At 45.4% G+C, this 21,250-nt stretch overlaps 1 protein-coding gene and 2 long non-coding RNA genes across 7 annotated transcripts in view; 2 read left to right on the top strand and 1 right to left on the bottom strand.

Moving 5' to 3' along the window:
* hsd17b3 (hydroxysteroid (17-beta) dehydrogenase 3) overlaps nucleotides 1–7,375 on the top strand; it is a 70,919-nt gene extending 63,544 nt beyond the window's left edge. Inside the window, exons 10-11 of one of the 2 annotated variants that reach the window (XM_067983201.1) lie at nucleotides 5,509–5,640; nucleotides 5,780–7,375. In XM_067983201.1, the coding sequence (XP_067839302.1) occupies nucleotides 5,509–5,640; nucleotides 5,780–5,875 (228 nt within the window). In that variant the 3' untranslated portion in view covers nucleotides 5,876–7,375. Of the gene's footprint in view, nucleotides 1–5,508; nucleotides 5,656–5,779 lie in introns of both variants that reach the window. The other variant, XM_067983200.1, reaches the window with a different exon arrangement.
* The window catches only part of LOC137321050 (uncharacterized), a 40,045-nt gene extending 21,432 nt beyond the window's left edge, over nucleotides 1–18,613 (bottom strand). The window contains exon 1 of the long non-coding RNA XR_010962702.1: nucleotides 18,529–18,613. This is a non-coding gene — a long non-coding RNA (uncharacterized lncRNA). The remainder of the gene's footprint in view (nucleotides 1–18,528) is intronic.
* A 226-nt stretch (nucleotides 18,614–18,839) lies between these two features.
* LOC137320529 (uncharacterized) overlaps nucleotides 18,840–21,250 on the top strand; it is a 38,871-nt gene continuing 36,460 nt past the window's right edge. For 3 of the 4 annotated variants that reach the window (XR_010962574.1, XR_010962575.1, XR_010962572.1), the window contains exons 1-2: nucleotides 18,840–18,911; nucleotides 20,688–20,789. This is a non-coding gene — a long non-coding RNA (uncharacterized lncRNA). Of the gene's footprint in view, nucleotides 18,912–19,773; nucleotides 19,802–20,687; nucleotides 20,790–21,250 lie in introns of those variants that run through there. The other variant, XR_010962573.1, reaches the window with a different exon arrangement.

The following is a 21,250-nucleotide window of genomic DNA, read 5'->3' as shown; positions in this document are numbered from 1 at the left end:
GGTAATTTGCTGCGAACGATGGTCTGTTTGAGGTTGGGTGGCTGTTTAAAGGCGAGTAGTGGAGGTGTGGGGATGGCCATAGCGAGGTGTTCGTCGTCATTGATGACATGTTGAAGGCTGCGGAGAACATGGCGTAGTTTCTCCGCTCCGGGGAAGTACTGGACGACAAAGGGTACTCTATTGGTTGCGTCCCGTGTTGGTCTCCTGAGGAGGTCTATGCGATTTTTCGCTGTGGCCCGTCGGAACTGTCGATCGATGAGTCGAGCGTTATATCCCGTTCTTACTAGGGCGTCTTTCAGCGTCTGTAGGTGTCCATCGCGTTCCTCCTCGTCTGAGCAGACCCTGTGTATTCGCAGGGCCTGTCCATAGGGGATGGCCTCTTTGACGTGGTTAGGGTGGAAGCTGGAAAAGTGGAGCATCGTGAGGTTGTCCGTGGGCTTGCGGTAGAGTGAGGTGCTGAGGTGCCTGTCATTGATGGAGATTCGTGTGTCCAAGAAAGAAACTGATTCTGAGGAGTAGTCCATGGTGAGCTTGATGGTGGGATGGAACTTGTTGATGTTATTGTGTAGTCTCTTTCGTGATTCCTCGCCGTGGGTCCATAGAAAGAAAATGTCGTCGATGTATCTGGTGTATAGTGTTGGTTGGAGGTCCTGTGCAGTGCAGAAGTCGTGCTCGAACTTGTGCATGAAAATGTTGTTGGATGGCGTCTGGAGATTCCTGGATACATCGAGGGCATCCTGAAACCCATCGTACAGGGAACCCCCAGCTTCTGTCGCGACACTACAGGCTTCCTATAAAAACTCAGTACCCACGGACCAGTTGAACCAGGAACACTTCTCAACACGATTGACGTCTCGGCACTCTACACCAGTATCCCCCACAATGACGGCATCGCTGCGACAGCATCAATACTCAACACCAACAACAGCCAATCTCCAGACGCCATCCTACAACTCATCCGCTTCATCCTGGATCACAATGTCTTCACCTTCGATAACCAGTTCTTTACCCAAACACACGGAACAGCCATGGGGACCAAATTCGCACCCCAATACGCCAACATTTTCATGCACAAGTTCGAGCAGGACTTCTTCACTGCACAGGACCTCCAACCAACACTATACACCAGATACATCGACGACATTTTCTTTCTATGGACCCACGGTGAGGAATCACGAAAGAGACTACACAATAACATCAACAAGTTCCATCCCACCATCATGCTCACCATGGACTACTCCTCAGAATCAGTTTCTTTCTTGGACACACGAATCTCCATCAAAGACAGGCACCTCAGCACCTCACTCTACCGCAAGGCCACGGACAACCTCACAATGCTCCACCTATCCAGCTTCCACCCTAACCACGTCAAAGAGGCCATCCCCTATGGACAGGCCCTGCGAATACACAGGGTCTGTTCAGACGAGGAGGAACGCGATGGACACCTACAGACGCTGAAAGACGCCCTAGTAAGAACGGGATATGACTCTCTACTCATCGATCGACAGTTCCGACGGGCCACAGCGAAAAATCGCGTAGACCTCCTCAGGAGACCAACACGGGACGCAACCAACAGAGTACCCTTTGTCGTCCAGTACTTCCCCGGAGCGGAGAAACTACGCCATGTTCTCCGCAGCCTTCAACATGTCATCAATGACGACGAACACCTCGCTATGGCCATCCCCACACCTCCACTACTCGCCTTTAAACAGCCACCCAACCTCAAACAGACCATCGTTCGCAGCAAATTACCTAGCTTTCAGGAGAACAGCGTCCACGACACCACACAACCCTGCCACGGTAACCTCTGCAAGACATGCCAGATCATCGACACAGATACCACCATCACATGAGAGGACACCACCCACCAGGTGCATGGTTCATACTCCTGTGACTCGGCCAATGTTGTCTACCTCATACCTTGCAGGAAAGGATGCCCCAGAACATGGTACATTGGCGAGACCATGCAGACGCTGCGACAACGGATGAACGGACACCGCGCAACAATCGCCAGACAGGAGGGTTAACTCCCAGTCAGGGAACACTTCAGCAGTCAAGGACATTCAGCCATCGACCTTCGGGTAAGCGTACTCCAAGGCGGCCTTCGAGACACACGACAACGCAAAATCGTCGAGCAGAAATTGATAGCCAAGTTCCGCACCTATGAGGACGGCCTCAACCGGGATCTTGGGTTCATGTCACGCTACACGTTACCCCACCAGCGAACAAATGTTATCTGTTTTTAATATAAAGGGTCAGTTGCTGTCTTTTCTATGTTTCTACCTCTCTATCTCTTTTTTTTGTATATTCTGAGACCTTGCAGGTAACACCTGTCTGTCTGCACACTGATTGCCTTGGCAACGGGCAGTTGAAAAGACAGTCTGTCACCACCAAGCATTGTTCTGTGATTTATAAATGCAATTTCATTTCGAGGATGTCATTTCCACAAAATTCACCTGAGGAAGGAGGAAGCCTCCGAAAGCTTGTGAAATTAAAATAAAATTGCTGGACTATAACTTGGTGTTGTGAAATTGTTTACAGTTGAATGTCAAGGGGAGGTGGTTAGACTTTTTTTTTCTTGTTGGAGATGGTCATTGCCTGGCACTTGTCTGGTGTGAATGTTACTTGCCACTTGTGAACCCAAGCCTGGATGTTGTCCAGGTCTTGCTGCATGTGGGCATGGACTGCTTCATTATCTGAGGGGTTGCGAATGGAACTGAATCAGTGAACATCCCCATTTCTGACCTTATGATGGAGGGAAGGTCATTGATGAAGCAGCTAAAGATTGTTTGGCCTAGGACACTGCCCTAAGGAACTCCTGCAGCAATGTCCTGGGGCTGAGATGATTGGCCTCCAACAACCATTACCATCTTCCTTTTGTGCTAGGTATGACTCCAGCCACTGGAGAGCTTTCCCCCTGATTCCCATTGACTTCAATTTTACTAGGGCTCCTTGGTGCCACACTCTGTCAAATGCTGCCTTGATGTCAAGGGCAGTCACTCTCTCACCCCACCTCTGGAATTCAGCTCTTTTGTCCATGTTTGGACCAAGGCTGTAATGAGGTCTGGAGCCGAGTTGTCCTGGCGGATCCCAAACTGAGCATCGGTGAGCAGGTTATTGGTGAGTAAGTGCCGCTTGATAGCACTGTCGACGACACCTTCCATCACTTTGCTGCTGATTGAGAGTAGGCTGATGGGGTGGTAATTGGCTGGATTAGATTTGTCCTGCATTTTGTGTACAGGACATATCTGGGCAATTTTCCACATTGTTTGGTAAATGCCAGTGTTGTATCTGTACTAGAACAGTTCGGCTAGAGGTGCGGATAGTTCAGGAGCACAAGTCTTCAGCATTACAGCCAGGATGTTGTCGGGGCCCATACCTTTGCTGTATCCAGTGCACTCAGCTGTTTCTTGATATCACGTGGAGTGAATCGAATTGGCTGAAGACTGGCTTCTGTGATGGTGGGGATATCGGGATGAGGCCGAGATGGATCATCTACTCGGCACTTCTGGCTGAAGATGGTTGCAAACGCTTCAGCCTTGTCTTTTGCACTCACGTGCTGGACTCCTCCATCATTTGAGGATGGGGATGTTTACAGAGCTGCCTCCTTCTGTTAGTTGCTCCCTCCTTGCCCTCAGCTCCTCCACGAGAACCTCCAGGGAGACATCAGAGAAGTGTAAGGTTGAGGGGAGGCGCAGGGGCAGCCCTTTGACTCATCTCTGCAGGCAAAATGTGTTCAAGTTGTCCAGTGTAAAATCCAAGCAGGGATGCTGCCTTGCTTTAAGAGGTGCATCCCCACTTTAAGTAGGCCTTGGGAGTCATGTGCCCCATTGCATGTGTCCTGTGGGCAGGCTGCCTGATTCGCAGTGCAATCGGGAGGGCAATCTATCAGTAATATCAGAATAAGTTCCAGGAGTTAAAATGGCTTGGGAGCTTGCTGCCTGCCTGATTAATGCCCCAAGTTAAAATTAGGGCTATATTTTCTATTGTACCATCCAATCATCTTGTCCTTATTAAATAACATTGTCTGATTTCCTCTGTGCAACGTCACTGAAGAGTGACTAATACATTACATACCTTACATATGTGTACACTTTCTGACAATTTAGTCTATAACAAATTCCTATGTCCACATTTATAATGAAAACAATGTAAACCTGTATGCTGTAATTATACCCTCCCCTTGTTGAGGTGCTGAATCGTCCCCCACTCCTTACCTAGGCTCTAGGCTCTCCTCTAGGCTCTCAATGCTCTGCTCTCCTCTAGCAGTCTTTTCTATTTCCCCCCCCCCATGCCTCTAATTCACCTGTAGCCTTTTACAATACTCTGCTGTTCTCCTTCTGTCATCCTCTGCCTCTCTACCTTCCCCGCCCTCCCACTGAGCCTCTAACCATGCTCTACTTTTTCCCCTCCTTTCTTCCCAGCTTCTGAATCTTTTCTACTTTTTCTCCATGGTTCTAAATCTGCTCAACCTTCCCCCTCCACCCACCCTGCTCTACCTTCCTCTTCTGGCCTTCAACATTGCAATACACTCAGCCTTGGTCCAATTTCCTTCTGCCTTTTGGCCTCAAGACTACACTTAGCCTCCCCTCCCCACGTGCAATGAATATAATTTTAAAATCCTTAGCTCATGTCCACCAGTGGTGAAGAGTGGATACTGCTGGCCTCTTTGCCTGACCTAGCCAGAGGATGTGGACCCAGGGCAGGGTCATTGCAGTAGAATATCTTGGTGGCCACATGCACCAGTATTGGTGCATTTTGGGTTCTTCCTAAAGGAGGGGGATGCAAGACACATGGCACTGGCAAGTCATTAGTAGGCCAGCCAACATCACTAGTTTTCACTGAGGCAGACAGTGCCAGTGCCACTGACGTCTGCATTCAGGAAAACCAAGTCAATGTGCAGCCTAAAGGGACCGTTATAGGCCTCCACCAAAAAGGTAAGTTTGTTAAATATTTACCTAAAAATGTGGAGCTGGGATGATCAGGAGTGTTCCTACCGACTCTACATTAAAACAGTGGGCCACTGCCAGTCACCACTCACTTCTCCCTCCTTTTCTCCCCCCCCCCCCCCCCCCCCCCCACAATCACTGCCACCATCCTGGCCACCACTACCCTCCCCTCCCCTCCCCTCCCAATTGCCTCATCTCCCAGTCACCCCCTCTCTCAATTGCCCCCTCCCAGTCGCCACCATCTCCCGGTTTCCTTTTAAGGACTTACCTGAGGTCCACTGCTGGCAACGCAATGGCCCAATCTTTGAAGCCTCTTCTACTGCAATGACCCTGCCCATTAGGTGTCCAAGGCCCAATATTAGGTTCATTCGGGCCCATCCATTCATGTGCAAGAATTGTTCCCTGCATGCCTGTTTTTGGACACTAACAAATTCTTCCCCCACCCCCCCGTGTTTTTGGGTATCACTTGGAAAAGATTTTGGGCCCAAAATCACGGAAATTACATTATTTACCAGCAGCGCTCGGAATACAGATAACTTTTTTGCTTCTTATTTTGCAGTGTTTAATGCCCTATACCGTTGCTTCGAAAATGTCAGGAGTTGAGCCTGGGGTGACTACACTGTCTGCTGAAGACTATGTGAGAAAATCATTGGATTGTGCTTTGCTTGGAGATCGATGCCGTGGCTCTCTGGTACATGAGATACTGGTAATCATTTGCAGTGAAAATTCATCTTACTATCAGGCTTGGTGATGGAATGTTCATTTACACCACTCTTGTAATGATTACATAGTAAATTACACTCAGTACATCTGATCACTTTTTTTTTTAGGCCTTTGTTTTTGGCAAAATCCCTCAATGCATTATTTACAGTGATGCAGTTCAGGAAACAATGGTGGACTATGTACAGAATTGTGCCAGAAGTTAGAGCAGCAATCAACACAGACTTATCTTCATCCAGTTCATTGTGATTAATAGTCCACAGTAATGTCACTATTGTATTTGGATTATAGCTTTGCTGAACAATATTTTGTTTGATTAAAAATATTAACACTTTAATACAACTTTCATCAAAATTGCCAATGCATAATGAAGTTTGACTATTGAAATATAAATTTTCAATGCTTTTTCCTCTTGCTCAATTTGTTTTTTTTTTAAACCATAGTTAATCTTTGTGAATAAGGAAATAAAATCTGTTCAGTCTTTTGTTTCTACTGTCTAAATGGAGTGTTGCAGCTAGTCAACAGACTGATTGACTTGATTAATTTTCAGTCAGAGCCTTGATCTGAAATTAACTGTGGTTACTGTAATTAGCAGTGAAAAAGGGGAACTGGGGGGAAATGGACAAAGTACATACTATCAGGTCGATAATCTAGTTACTGTAGACTCCATTTAGCAGTGTTTGAATGTTAGATTTATTAAATATGATAAGGGACATAGGAAAGTGTAGGACCAGAAAAGACTGCAAACCATCTAGTTCAGTGATGACCAACCCCAGGCACAAAATGGCATGCCTCTCTCCGGAGAGTGGCACGCCACAGGAGCGGCTGCACTCTGCTGTTCTGTATGGGTCGGGCCAGTTAAGTGTGGGCAGTGGCGGCATTACGCAGCACTGAGGCTCAGGCTGGCTTGGGTTCCATCACGTGGCCTGAGTGCTCCCAATTTAATTGGCTGCGGGAGCGTGGGCTCGGGCTCCATCATGTTCTCTCGAGATGACATCACCCCCTCTTTTCCCCCAAAGCCCTCGCCACGTGGCCACAGCAGTTGATTTTCTAAGTGAGTGGTGATGTCAGTTTTGAACTGTTTTCTTAGTTTGTGGTGCATATAGTTTTTGTTTAATTTCCATCCTAACTCTGAGTAAACTGAGCACATTCAAACAAAAGTATGAAGAAGACATAGCTATGAGAGTTTAATCCTGCTTGGGAGGAACAATTTTTGTTCTCGTGTACTCCAGGTAGAACGTCAAAAACAATTTAATTTGGAAAGGCGTTTACAGAAGCATAGGGAATTCAACTTAAAATATCCAGTTGGTTCAACTGTACGCACAGATTTTATTTCTAAGAAAAAGGCAAGTCTCCCAGCGCAACAGGGGGTTCTTTGTTAGAAAAGAGAGGAATTGGTGTCTAGGGTGAGTGTATCGTATGAGATTTCTCTCCTGCTATGCAGGAAGAAGCGACCTGACATTGAAGGAGAACAGGTCATTAGAGTTTGCAAATTTTTGCTGCACATGCTGGTGATCCCAAAATAAAATCAATAGTAAATGAAATTGCACTTTCTTGGAACACCATGAGAAGAATTGATGAAATGTCTAATGATGTCATAGAACAAATTAAATTTCATGTCTCTGCTTGTAAATATTTTTTGCTAACAATAGATGAAAGTTGTGCTTCTACTGATACGGTGCAGCTTGTATAAATGAGAACTTCAATCTTTGTGTCCTCTTATTTCCACAATGGCAGAGGACATATTTACACAACTGAAGAAATGTGTTGAAGAGGAGTTGTTGAACTGGTCAAAATTAGACAGTGTTTGCACTGATGGGGCGCCCTCTATGACTGGCAAAAGAAATGGTTGTGTTGCTCGGCTTGAAAAGTTTTTGGAGCGCAAGTTATTCATGTATCGTTCACCAAGAGTCCCTCTGTGCCAAAGGCATAAACTTTTTGAACGTTCTTGATCCTGTAGCGCACTGTACAAACAAAATTTGTGCATGCTTGTTAAACTGCTGCGAAGTCCACGACTTATTTAGAATCATAGAATGGTTACGGTGCAAAAGGAGGCTGTTGAGCCTGGGCCGACTCTCTGCAAGAGCAATCCAGCTAGTCCCCCACCCTTCCCCTGTAGCCCTGCAATTTTTTTTCCCTTTAAATACTTATCTAAGTCCCTTTTGAAAGCCATGATTGAATCTGCCTCTACCACCCCCTCAGGCAGTCCATTCCAGATCACAACCACTCGCTGCATAAAAAAGTTTATCCTCATGTTGCCTTTGGTTCTCTTGCCAATCACCTGAAATCTGTGTCCTCTGATTCTCGACCCTTCCGCCAATGGGAACAGTATCTCTCTATCTTCTCTGTCTAGACCCTTCATGATTTTGAACACCTCTTATCAAATCTCCTCTCAACTTTCTGTGCTCTAAGGAGGACAATCACAGCTTCTCTAGTCTAACCACGTAACCGAAGTCCTTCATCCCTGGAACCATTCTCGGAAATGGTTCCTGCTCCCTCTCTAAGGCCTTTACATCCTTCCTAAAGTGCGGTGCCCAGAATTGGATATAATACTCCAGTTGTTCATCATAACCTCCTTGCTTGTGTACCCTATGCCTCTACTTATAAAGCCCAGGATCCCGTATGCTTTTTTAACTGCTTTCTCAACCTGCCCTGATCTCTCTCTTCCTGTGCCCCCTTTAGAATTGTACCATTTAGTTTATGTTGCCTCTCCTCGTTCTTCCTACCAAAATGTATCACTTTGCACTTCTCTGCGTTAAATTTCATCTGCCATGTAACTGGCCGTTCCACCAGCTTGTCTATGTCCTCTTGGAGTCTATCACTATCCTCCTCACTGTTCACTGCACTTCCAAGTTTTGTGTCATCAGCAAATTTTGAAATTGTGCCCTGTACACCCAAGTCCAAGTCATTAATATATATCAAAAAAAGCAGTGGTCCTAGTACCAACTCCTGGGGAACACCACTCTTTTCCCTTAGTCCAAAACACAACCATTCACCACTACTCCCTGTTTCCTGTTAATTATCCAATTCTGTATCCATGCAGCTACTGCCCCCTTTATTCCATGGGCTTCAGCTTTGCTGACCAGGCTTTTATGTGGCACTTTATCAAACGCCTTTTGAAAGTCCATGTACACCGCATCAACTGCATTGCCCTCATCAACCTTCTCTGTTACCTCATCAAAAAACTCAATCAAGCTAGTTAAACACGATTTGCCTTTAACAAATCCGTGCTGACTTTCCTTAATCAATCCACACTTGTCCAAGTGCCAGTTAATTTTGTCCTGAATTATCATTTCTAAAAGTTTCCCCACACTGAGGTTAAACTGACTGGTTGCCGGGTTTATCCTTACACCCTTTTTTTGAACAAGGGTCTAACATTTGCAATTCTCCAGTCTTCTGGCACCACCCCCTCTATCTAAGGATGATTGGAAGATTGTGGCCAGTATCTCCAAATTTCCACCATTCCTTCCCTCAACAATTTAGGATGCATCCCATCCGGAACTGGTGACATATCTACTTTAAATACAACCAACTTTTCTATTACCTCCTCTTTATCAATGTTTAGCCCATCCACTATCTCAACTATCTCCTACTGTGACTTTGGCAGCATCTTCTTCCTTGGTAAAGATAGTTGCAAAGTACTCATTCGGTACCTCAGCCATGCCTTCTACCTCCATGCATAGATCTGCTTTTTAGTCCCTAATTGGCCCCACTCCTCTTCTTACTACCCGTTTACTATTTATATGCCTATGGAAGACTTTTGGATTCCCTTTTATGTTAGTTGCCAGTCTATTCTCATACTCTCTCTTTGCCCCTCTTTCCTCTTTCACTTCCTCTCTAAACTTTCCATATTCAGCCTGGTTCTCACTTGTATTATCAGTCATCTGTCATATCTATCAAACGCCCCCTTTTTCTGTTTCATCTTACTCTCTATCTCTTTTGTCATCCAGAGAGCTCTGGCTTTGGTTGCCCTATCTTTCCCCCTCGTGGGAATATACCGAGACTGTACCTGACCCATCTCCTCTTTAAAGGCCGTCCATTTTTCGATTACAGTTTTACCCACCAATCTTTGATTCAAATTTACCCGGGCCAGATCCGTTCTCAACCCACTGAAATTATCCCTCCTCCAATTAAGTATTTTTACTCTAGAGTGCTCCTTGTCCTTTTCCATAGCTAATCTAATGATGCTACGACCACTATTCCCTAAATGTTCTCGTACTGACACTTGGTCCACTTGACCCACCTCATTCCCCAGAAACGTTTGATCAAGAAAGTTCTCCGGAACACACTTCAGAAATTCTTCCCCCTCTCTGCTCATTACACTATTTCTATCCCAGTCCATATCAGGATAATTGAAGACCCCCATTATCACTACTTTATAGTTTTTGCACCTCTCTGTAATTTCCCTGCAAATTTGCTCCTCTATATCCTTCCCACTAGTTGGTGGCCTATAGAATATACCCAGTCATGTAATGGCACCTCTTTTGTTTCTTAACTCTAACCAAATAGATTTTGTCCTTGACCCCTCCAGGACATCCTCTCTCTCTAGCACTGCAATATTGGGCTTCATTTCAGCACCCGTTATTGGGTGCGTTCCTGGCGGGGGGGCTCTGAAAATCGGTGAATCCCGGAGTGGGTTCGGAGCCCGGCTCCAACCCGCCCACTTCCGGGTTCCCCACAGACACGCCGGCGTGCGCGCGCAGCCCCCGCAGGTGGGAATCCCGCAGACAATTAAAGCCAGCGGGATGCCACTTAAAGTATTTACGTAGGTATTTCAGGTCATTAACAGACCTGATTAAGGGAATATGTCAGGAGGGGTGGGATTTTATAGACAACTGGGACTGTTTCCCGTACTGGGGGAAACACTCCCAGTTGAAATGGACGTGTTGCAGCCATCAGCATGTGGCAGCTGCAAAGGTCCATTTGACAGGTGGGGGGAGACCCTCACTCATTGCAGGAGGCCACTCTGTCACTTGGGACAAAGTTTGGCCTCCACCACCCTCCTCCTGACAATCAAATTCACCAACTTGCACACTTACGCCGGGGTCCAGAGTCATGTACCTACCTTGTGGACCCCCTCAGATGTACATCTTCCGGATGGGGGCCGCCGTAGCTGCAGTCATGACCTCCTTGGAGGGCGAACAGCATCACCAGCCTCACCAGCCTCGCTGGCCACACCGTCCACCTCTGACACGTGGAGCTCCACAACACAGTGCTGTGACACATCCACCTGCACAGCAGGAGGGAGGGCAACCGCAGAGAGAGACGTGTCGCAGAGGGCACTACCCTCGACACAGGGTCCACAGACCGAGGCTCAGCTTCCTGGACCTCTCTGAGCAGCAGTGCACACGGAGGCTGAGTCACTCGACATGTAGTTGTGGATATCTGCAGCCTCCTTCATGCCGAGCTGCTCCCGGTTGGCCCGGGCACCATCTTCTTACCTGTCGCTGTCAAAGTCACCACTGCCCTCAACAACTTCTCCTCCGCATCCTTCCAGGGTGCCACCGGGGACATCGCTGACGTCTGCACAAATGAGCCCTGCAAATACACCTGCACCACTCTGCAGTGACACAATGGGTGTCATCAGTTGTGGGTCTTCATTGTGATCCTCAGGAAAGGGCATTATTGCACAAACCAGACAAGATTCGCAAAGACGTGGTAGTAGTGGTGCCAATATATGTAATGTGAGTTGGTCAGAAATTAAATATAAGTAAAAACCATGACAAACCCTCAAACACCCTTGTGCATCCCCTTCATGCTCACGACACGTTTGCCTTACGTTGCCTACTGCACATATGTGATGCATGCCCTGTGGCTGCAGCACAGATAGTGGCAGGTTGAGTGAGGCTGACTGTGAACGAGATGCACGAGAGGGTGAGTATGAGCTAGAGCCATGAGATTGTATGAGGATTGGGTTGAGTGGTAGTGGCGGGATGAGTACTGGCGAGGTGAGTAAGCGCAGGTAAGATGAGGGTGAGCTTTGAGTGGGTATGAGGGGTGATATGACAGAGTAGTGTTGGCAGTGCAGAAGGAGATGTGGGGTGGGGGCGGTGATGTGGCAGATGGAGTGTAGGGGAATGAGTAAGTGTACTCACTTTGGCTGACCTAGTTAGGTCATTGGAGCGCCTCCTGCACTGTATGCAGGTGCGCGATATGTTGGTGGTGCAGGTGACCTCCTCTGCCACCTCGAGCCAGGCCTTCCTGGTGGCAGAGGCAGGCCGCTTCCTCCCGCCCACCAGGGGGAAGATCTCTGTCCTCCCTTTCCTCCTCACCCCATCTAATGATACCTGGAGTGAGGCATCATTAAACTGGGAGCAGCCTTCCCCCTGGGCTGCTCCATGCTGTAATTTTTCCTATTTCTTGCAGCATCTGTCAGTGGAGGACTGCCCCTTTAAATAGAGCTCCTCCAGCTGACAGACCTTACTGCGCATGCGCAGTCCGCCCGACGCGCAGCTCAGCAGCGGGGAACCCGGAAGACCAGGTAAGTGGATCCAATTAGGCTGCGATCGCGCGGGGGGCTGACTAATTTCACCCGTCGCGTTACCCACGCACCCAATAGCCCCCCCCCACTGCGAACCCGCAGCCCTGGTAACTTCGAGCCCATTATCCTTAATACTGCCAAACCCCTCCTTTCTTTCCTTCCATATCTTTCCTGAACACCTTGTATCCAGGAATATTTAGTACCCAATCCTGCCCTTTTTTGAGCCACATCTCCGTTATTGCCACAACATCATATTCCCATGTGGCTATTTGCGCCTGCAGCTCACCCACCTTACCGTTCTTTGTGCGTTTATACACATGCACTGTAAACCTATCTTAGACCTTCTTGTACTCTCTCTTAGTCTGATCCCACCTAATGCCGTTCTATTTCTTACTCTAGTGTCTCTCCCAATCCTTTGTGCACGTTGTTTCTCCTTTCCAATGCTAAATGCTGGTGCCCATCCTCCTGCCAAATTAGTTTAAACCTTCCCCTACAGCATAAGTGAACCTCCCCGCGAGGACATTGATCCTAACTCTGTTGAGGTGCAACCCGTCCAGCCTGTACCTGTCCCACCTCCCCCAGAACCAGTCCCAATGCCCCAGGAATCTAAAGCCCTCCCTCCTGTACCACCTCTCGATTTGTTAATGATTCACATGATGGCAAGGAATTACTTTTTCATTGCCAAGTATGTTGGTTGTCAAAGGGACAGGCTCTAATTAGATTTTGGCAACTAAAAGAGAAAGTGTTAATGTTTCTAACAGAAAAGGGCAAATTTGTTGAGGAGTGCAGTTTACTTGAAGATAAAGACTGGCTCAGTGACCTTGCCTTTCTCACTGATATTACCAAACACCTTAACAACCTCAACAAAAGTTTGCAGGGGAAGGACTGCCTTTTCCCAAACCGGTTTAATTCTGTCTCAACATTCAAGGCAAAACTGAAACTGTTTGTAAGTGTTTTCGGTCGAAAAAATCTGAATCATTTCAAATGTCTGCTGGAGCTAAACTTTGAGAATGCTGACGGCGATTTCCGCATTAATTTTGAGAGATGTAAGAAGATCGTTTCTTTGCTAGTGGATTCATTTCAGTTATGGTTTCAAGATTTCAGTGATGATTAAAAAAATGTGATACTCTTCAACAACCCATTCACCCTCTCAGATATCGAGATAGAAAGTTATCCACCAGACCTGCAGACGGAAATTTTGGAAATGAAAAAAATCATTCTGGAATTGCGCAATTCACCAATACATCAGGACTTGAAGTTGTTTTGGAAGTTAGTACCACAGAATAACTTTCCTAGTTTGCATGAATTTGCTCTGCATTATACATGTAGATTCGCCTCAATCTACATTTGTAAGCAGACTTTTTCTACCATGAGTTTCATCAAAAATATCGACAATATCATCAGGAGCAAGCAGGTTCAGAAACCACATTAAGTATGTAAGATTGCCATGTTTAACTTGTAGATTTCGTGACCATTACATAATTAGGCCTATATTGGCCTTATAACAATTGTTGGAATTATTATTATTACTTGTTTTATTCAGCTAAGATTGCCAAGTTTAAAAAAATAGTATTATTCATGTCAATATTGCAAGTGGCACACCTGCACATTCTAGTTTCACAATGTGGCACTCCTTTGCAAAACATTGGATATCACTAATCTAGTTAATACCTTTCAATCGCCCACTCCTTCAAATACATTTCCCCTCACTATCTGCCCCCTTGAGCATTCCATTCCACAGAGTCCCCAACCTCGGCATAAAGCAGCCAAATCCAAACTGTGTACTTTCCTTCTTCTAAGCTTGAACCTACGCCCCCCAGTTTAACAGTTTGCGGCTGTCTTGCCCTTATTTTTGCTAAAAGAACCTCCACAGAGACATCAGTGAATTTTGGAACTCTTGCTACCGCTGCTCATCAGAAGCAGCTCCTCCTTCAGACATAGCTGCATTTTGATGTGTGCGTTCCCAGGATTTCCAAAAGTTGCCAGCCTCTTTGAGCAGTTGCAGTGATTTAATACACTGCAATTTTGTTCATCTCTGTGGCAGTCAGTAGCTAAAAAGTTATATCCAACTTAGCTTTCCATATCAATTGAGTTAAGGATGCAAATGCAATTTCCTAGAATCATCTTTTGGAACAAGTTCACCTTTCCCTCAACCATTCCCAACCTCATCCATACCTATATCATTGACATGGAACATTGACCACCTCAGATAGAATGGCAATTCCAGAGCCATCTGCAGCGCAGCCCTCCACCAGACAGCTCAAACAGTTGGTATCTGAGTCTTGGTCCGCACTAGCGCCATATCACTGGGCATGGTTACCCAAATGAGGTGTGAAAAAGGGTTGGGCTTCTGAGATGCCATTGAAGCCATCAGGTAAGTACACCTGAAAATCAGAAGCATGGCGATGGGGAGGCTCCAGGTAGGGTCAGGGTGGAAGTGGCCATGGAAGATGCTGCTCTCTCAGGATAGTAGCACTTCTACACTAATCCTCTATCCATCCTCCCCATGACTGTCCAAGAGGCAGAAGGGAGGCTGTAGCAGGACCATCCAGGGTCTGTGTAACAGCTCCTGGACACCTTCCAGCCTGGCCCTGGTACCCACCCCCAACCTGGTACTTTTTGGCTGCTTTCTTGCTGTATGTCCTGGACTCTTTTCATTATTTATATATCCTTTTTGACATAGGGTGACCAAAGTTGCATGCCATACACCAGACTGGCTTCACCTGTGACCTATACAATATCATAGTAATTTGTTCTGACTTCCCTCTGACGATCCGGATTCTTTCCCCTCAGTCTGGTTCAGTAAAAACTGAAGTCGAATACATTTTAAAGTTCAACACATCTTTAATAGCAGGGTTCTTAGTCTGCAGCATTGATTTGGACTCCTGATAGAGTCCCTCTATGCTGGCAGAGCAAGAACAAAAACATACAGAAATCCACACGTTTTTATACAAAGCAATAGGGTTGGAACATACTTAACGAGGGTCAACACCAATCATAAGCCGGGCACAGGTTGCCATGCGAGGTTACATTATTTCCGGCCAATCATAAATAATCATGTGCTGACCATGTTGCTGTTAGACATCAAAGGGGATACTTCCTCACCTTCCAACTTGGAATGTTCTTCCCTGTTCCTTCTGTTCCTTATCTCCCAACCTGGAATGTCTTTCAACTTTGGCTAAGCTCGTTACCTATATTGATCTGCCATAAACATGGAGACATTCAGACCAGTCCTTGAATCACATCAAAGACTCTACATTGCTAAGACCATGCAAACCTGCTGACTACGCAAACATATGGCCCAGCAGGAGGGCAGGCCACCTGTACCAATCTCAGTACTCCAAGGCGGCCTTCGAGACACACGACAACGCAAAATCGTCGAGCAGAAATTGATAGCCAAGTTCCGCACCCATGAGGACGGCCTCAACCGGGATCTTGGGTTCATGTCACGCTACACGTTACCCCACCAGCGAACAAATGTTATCTGTTTTTAATATAATGGGTCATTTGCTGGCTCTCTCTGCCTTCCGGATGTTTCTGCCTCTCTCTGTTTTTTTTTTCTCTGTTTTTTTTTCCCTGTTTGTTTTTTTGTTGAATGTGTATTCGGGGGTTCTGCAGGTGACACCTCTCTGTCTGAACACGGTGATTGCCTTGGCAACGGGCAGTTGCAGGGGCAGTCTGTAAACACCATGTATTGTTCTATATGTATAAATGCGTAGGCTTCAAGGAGATCCTGAAACATTTGCCTGAGGAAGGAGGAAGTCTCCGAAAGCTTGTGAATTTAAAATAAAATTGCTGGACTATAACTTGGTGTTGTAAAATTGTTTACAAAAGTTACTAACTAATTAACCCTTTCTAACCATTTTGCATTCTGCTTCTTTGCCACGTAGGCATCTTAATATTTTACCGAAAACTGACCACGTAGGGATTCTCACCTCCAGACACAACCATGCTTAATTACTGAAAACTGCTTCACATTGGTTAGATACTTTCTGGGTATCAATAGTGATCATGCTCAAATCCTTATCCTTTTCCACCCCTGCTAAAGGAAATTCTTTCATACCCCCAGACTACTGAGCCATTTCACAGAGATCCTTCCCGACTGCCCCTTTTGTGGCACTTCACAGTCTGTGTTTCATATCTAAAAGTTGCATCTCTTTTTCCATTATTCGAAGAGGTTATAATTAAATCATTGGTTGCATTTTTCCCTCACTCTCTCTTCATTTTTGATCACCTGGTGCGCAGGGCGAACAGGTTGGAGGACTGCCTGGTTGGTCTGCCCCTGGGTTTTGCCAAATACACCAATTACAAGTCCAGGATGCAAATGACAATTCGATACTATGCCACTGAATGGAGGAGGTGGGGCCCACAGACAGGCCCCACTTCAAACATTCGATGGCATGGTACATCTGGTCTTACCAGGTATTCCTCTGCCGACCCTACTTTGGGTACCTTTGGGAAAGAAGGAACTCCTGATGTAGGGAGTCGCTATTCCCAGCCCCACCCTCCATTATGCCAATTGCCTTGTTTGAGGTGGGCAAAGACACTGCCCTCAACAGGCCATTCCAGAATCCCCGGTCTTAAGCCGGGACCTAGTGTATTTGTGTCCCGGCCTAATTTGCTGCCCTTCCAGCACACTTCTGCCCAAGTTACTGCAAGAGTGTGGCAGAATTTGGCCCCATTAGGCTAAAGTACAAAATAAGGAAGGGCTGTGGACATTTGACCCCATTAGCCCAATGTACAACATAACATTGGTACGCATACATGGACAGCTTGATAATGTCCAATAACAGTTTAGCTTTCTCATTTCAAACTCCACCTTAAACACTTTAGCAGCAAAATCTTGCTCTCTCTGTCTCTGCCTCTGCATCTCTGCATCTCTCCATCTCTCTGTCTCTCTAAGATTTTAACTGCCAGCTTTGATGAGGTTACACATCATACACAATTGACAGGATAATTTGGTGATCTGCTGACACATGGCCAAATTGATCCCAAGAAATCATAAATAATGGGCTATGTCTGGTAAACCATTTCACATGTCACGACATTTACAAACCATAATTCTGTCTTGTGCACTATGCTATTACATCATTTCAACAAGCACAGCTGCTTCCCACCAAATACATAGATTCGCATTTTAAACCCCTGAATATTATATTCAGTTCTGGTCAGTGAAGTACAAAGGAAACATCCAAACCCTGGAAGTAGTGCAGAGAAAGGCCAGAAGGCTGTTTTAATCTAACACAATCGGATTGGCTGCTTGTTTTACACCCTGCTCCATTTTGCCTTCCAATGGAAAATAAAATCAGGCCGGGTGTAAAATGGGCGACTGACCCGATTCTGACAGTTTCCCGCTGGGTGGGTCAGGTTAAAATTATCCCCTAGTGTCAGAAAATTGAGTTATGAGCACTCTTCAGCCTTGAAATGTAGGTGAATAAGAAGGGACCTTACAGAGGTATATAAGATACTAAGTGGAACAGAACACATTAATCATCAGCACTATTTCAAGTTACTACAGGATAAGGGAATTTGGGTAAAACCTGGTAAAAAGCGAGTTTAGGACTCTCACCAGAAAACACTTCTTCATGCGTGTGATTAAAGCAGACTACATAGAAATCACAGCATGGATACAGGCTGTTCGGCCCAACCAGTCCGTGTTGCTGTTTATCCTCCTCATGAGTAGTAATTCTAAACCTGTTCCCATATCCCTTTATTCCCCTAGAATGATCTTCCAAGAAGGGTTGTGAGAATAAAGACTCTAAAATTGCTCAAAAGACAGTTAGGTGCTGTGATTGGGGGATCGTGGATTTTTATGGAAGGATGAGGTACGTGGGGCTGAATGGCCTCATTTTTGTGATCATTGTGAATTCAACTGCAGTTCAAAGAAAGCCACTAAGCTCTTGTAGACAATTCAGTGTCTATCTGCCAGCTTAAAAATGAAGAGCAACTACTTTAACTTGTGTATAACAGCTTTTAAAATTATATACAAGCCTAAAAAAAGCAACGGAGGTGGATTTCCTCAGGGCTTCTCCTGCTGCACTGCGTAACTTCAGCGGAAATCTTGTTTTCATGCGTAAATGGGATTTCCGCCGAGCTTCCACCGAAACAGGAGAAGCCCTGAGAAAATTCACCTCCGATTTCTCAATTTTTGTCGCAATCGTGCCTAGTTTCTGCTACTGTACCCCCAAGTTTCAATCAAATTGAAAGCATTCAAATTACATTCAATGTAGCTGACAAGAGAGTTTTAAAAATAAAACACTATTGCGCCCTGCAACACTAGCTAGAAAAAACCCCAACTCAGTGAAAGTACGCAAGGTATTTTAAAATAAAAATAGTGCAGTTCATTTTGTAAAACATTTCTCTGATAAAATGACTTACTCAATAGTACATCGCCTCCCTTCCTATGAACATTATGTCCTTCCAATAATGATAAGCATTGGTCTGAAGGTCTGTTCGTTTATGGCTGTCAGGAATACTCTTACTTCATCTGTTATATTACAAATAGTTATTGTGTAATCTTAGCGAATGTATAATGATAATGACAAAGTTTTGTGATTGCACTGGAATGGGATGGCCCTGAACACAGTTGCTGTCCTTATCAATGAAAACATTTTGGTACCATTATTTGCTATAAAATCCAGTTCCTGTGGGTTTAACTATTTTGTGAATTTTGTCCTTATCAAAGTGAGGGACGTTATAGGAATGGAACACTTTCTATTTGAGACACCCACACCCTGATTTTAACTCGATGCAGGAATTGGGTGAGTGGGGGCCAGAATACCAAGATACCAGATTCAGCATACCAGAAATGGCGGGGAACCAAGGGTCTAATGAGAGTGAGGAACTTAAAGTAATTAATATTAGTAAAGAAAAAGTACTGGAAAAATTAAGGGGACTAAAAGCCGACAAATCCCCTGGACCTGATGGGCTACATCCTAGGGTTCTAAAAGAGGTGGCTGCTGAGATAGTGGATGCATTGGTTGTGATCTTCCAAAATTCCCTATATTCTAGAACGGTCCCAGCGGATTGGAAGGTAGCAAATGTGACACCGCTATTCAAGAAAGGAGGGAGAGAGAAAACAGGGAACTACAGGCCAGTTAGCCTGACATCAGTTGTTGGGAAAATGATGGAATCCATTATTAAGGAAGTGGTAACAGGACTCAGAAAATCATAACATGATTAGGCAGAGTCAACATAGTTTTATGAAAGGGAAATTATGTTTGACAAATCTATTAGAATTTTTTGAGGGTGTAACTAGCAGGGTAGATAAAGGGGAACCAGTGGATGTCGTTTATTTGGATTTTCAAAAGGCATTCGATAAGGTGCCACACAAAAAGTTATTACATAAGATAAGGGCTCATGGGTTTGGGGATAATATATTAGCATGGAAAGAGGATTGGTTAACAAAGAGTAGGAACAAACTGGTCATTGTTAAGTTGGCAAGCTGTAGCTAGTGGAATGCTGCAAGGATCAGTACTTAGGTCTCAGCTATTTACAATCTTTTTTTTATTCATTCATGGGATGTGGGCGTCGGTGGCAAGGCCAGCATTTATTGCCCATCCCTAATTGCCCTTAAGAAGGTGGTGGTGGTGAGCCGCCTTCTTGAACTGCTGCAGTCCGTGTGGTGAAGGTTCTCCCACAGTGTTATTAGGTAGGGAGTTCCCAGATTTTGACCCAGCGACGATGAAGGAACGGCAATATATTTTCAAGTCGGGATGGTGTAGAGGGGAACGTGCAGGTGGTGCTGTTCCCATGTGCCTGCTGCCCTTGTCCTTCTAGGTGGTAGAGGTGGGGGGTTTGAGAGGTGCGGCAGTGGAGGCCTAAACTTCATTTCTGGGGCCCGGAGGAGCACTCCTGCTCCTCTGGCCCCACAAGGAAAGTAAAAAAAAGTTAACAAGACTTAGCTCCATGGGTCTCTTCTGGCCTTGGCTTCTCTTCCTGCTAGGTTGATCTGGCGGAAAAGCCATAACGGTTTCCTCGCTCAGGCCCATGGTTAAAATAGCAGTTGAACTCGATGATATCATCTGCATGTTTAAAGAAGGACCCTGCAGGTTTTTGGTAGGGGTCTTTCCCATCTTCTCAGAAGAGCAGGTTTAAATCGATGATTGCGGGAATAGAGCGGGACGTTGGCAGGTAAGTCCCCCGGGCGATTTTGCCTGCCCGAGTTCTATTGGGTCGGCAGAGTTAAAATCACCCCTTTAGTGTCAGCATTAAGCATTAAGCACGCTGAAGTGAGGGGTTGCACATTTAGATGCAATGTAATGCTCCCTCTACATAACCCAACTGTAAGTGAGAATGCAACATTTTTCCAAATGAATTGACTAGTTTGTAATGTTTGATTTACCAATTGCGGTATTTGAATGACTAGCTGTGGTGTTGGATTGACTAGTTGTGTTTGATTTATTGTGTGCGACAGATCAGAGATCGGTCCTGTTTCAGTTCATAAGAGATTAGATGATTTAATTTTCCTTTAAGAGAATTTATAGCTTGTCAGAATTGTGACCACTTTAAATTGCTTATCATTTGTCTGTTGGCAGCCAGTCTGGATGGAATACACGTACAGCAGAATTTTCCAAAACCGTGCCACTGGCAACGCCTTGGAAAGTTTCAGTCATATTATCTGGACCTGGACTCCACCGGTATGGTGATTGTTTGTCTTTTATTCTGTGATGTCTTTAATTACATTTGAGGAAATAATTAGGACTAGGGATAGCTACAGGGAATTAAAGTTCTCTCCCTATTATTCAACAAGTGAGAGAAGACTCATGGCCCACGCAGATGATATTAACAATTAATATGTCAATGATCTTTTCAAATTTACAATCTATTTTGTGTGCTATTGTACAAGCCTTTGAAAGGGCCACTAGCTGTGAGGACTATCTCAACAGGGGCCCTGGTTATTAGATTCAAAGCTCTTTTTTGTCCTGGAAATGGATGAAATGCTTGAGCCAAGCTTCTGAGGGGTCGTTCAAGTAGCTTTGAAGTCTATTTTAATTGACCGTTCTGTTGTCAGAAGCTATCTGAAACTGGGTGTAAGTATGGCATGTGTTTGCTAGTTCATCATCTACTTTTTGTTGGATAAGCAGAAGTAAATGTATTA

The sequence above is a fragment of the Heptranchias perlo genome, chromosome 4 (assembly GCF_035084215.1).
Source record: "Heptranchias perlo isolate sHepPer1 chromosome 4, sHepPer1.hap1, whole genome shotgun sequence".
NCBI lineage: Eukaryota > Metazoa > Chordata > Chondrichthyes > Hexanchiformes > Hexanchidae > Heptranchias > Heptranchias perlo.
This window is presented reverse-complemented; position numbering and strand designations above follow the sequence as displayed.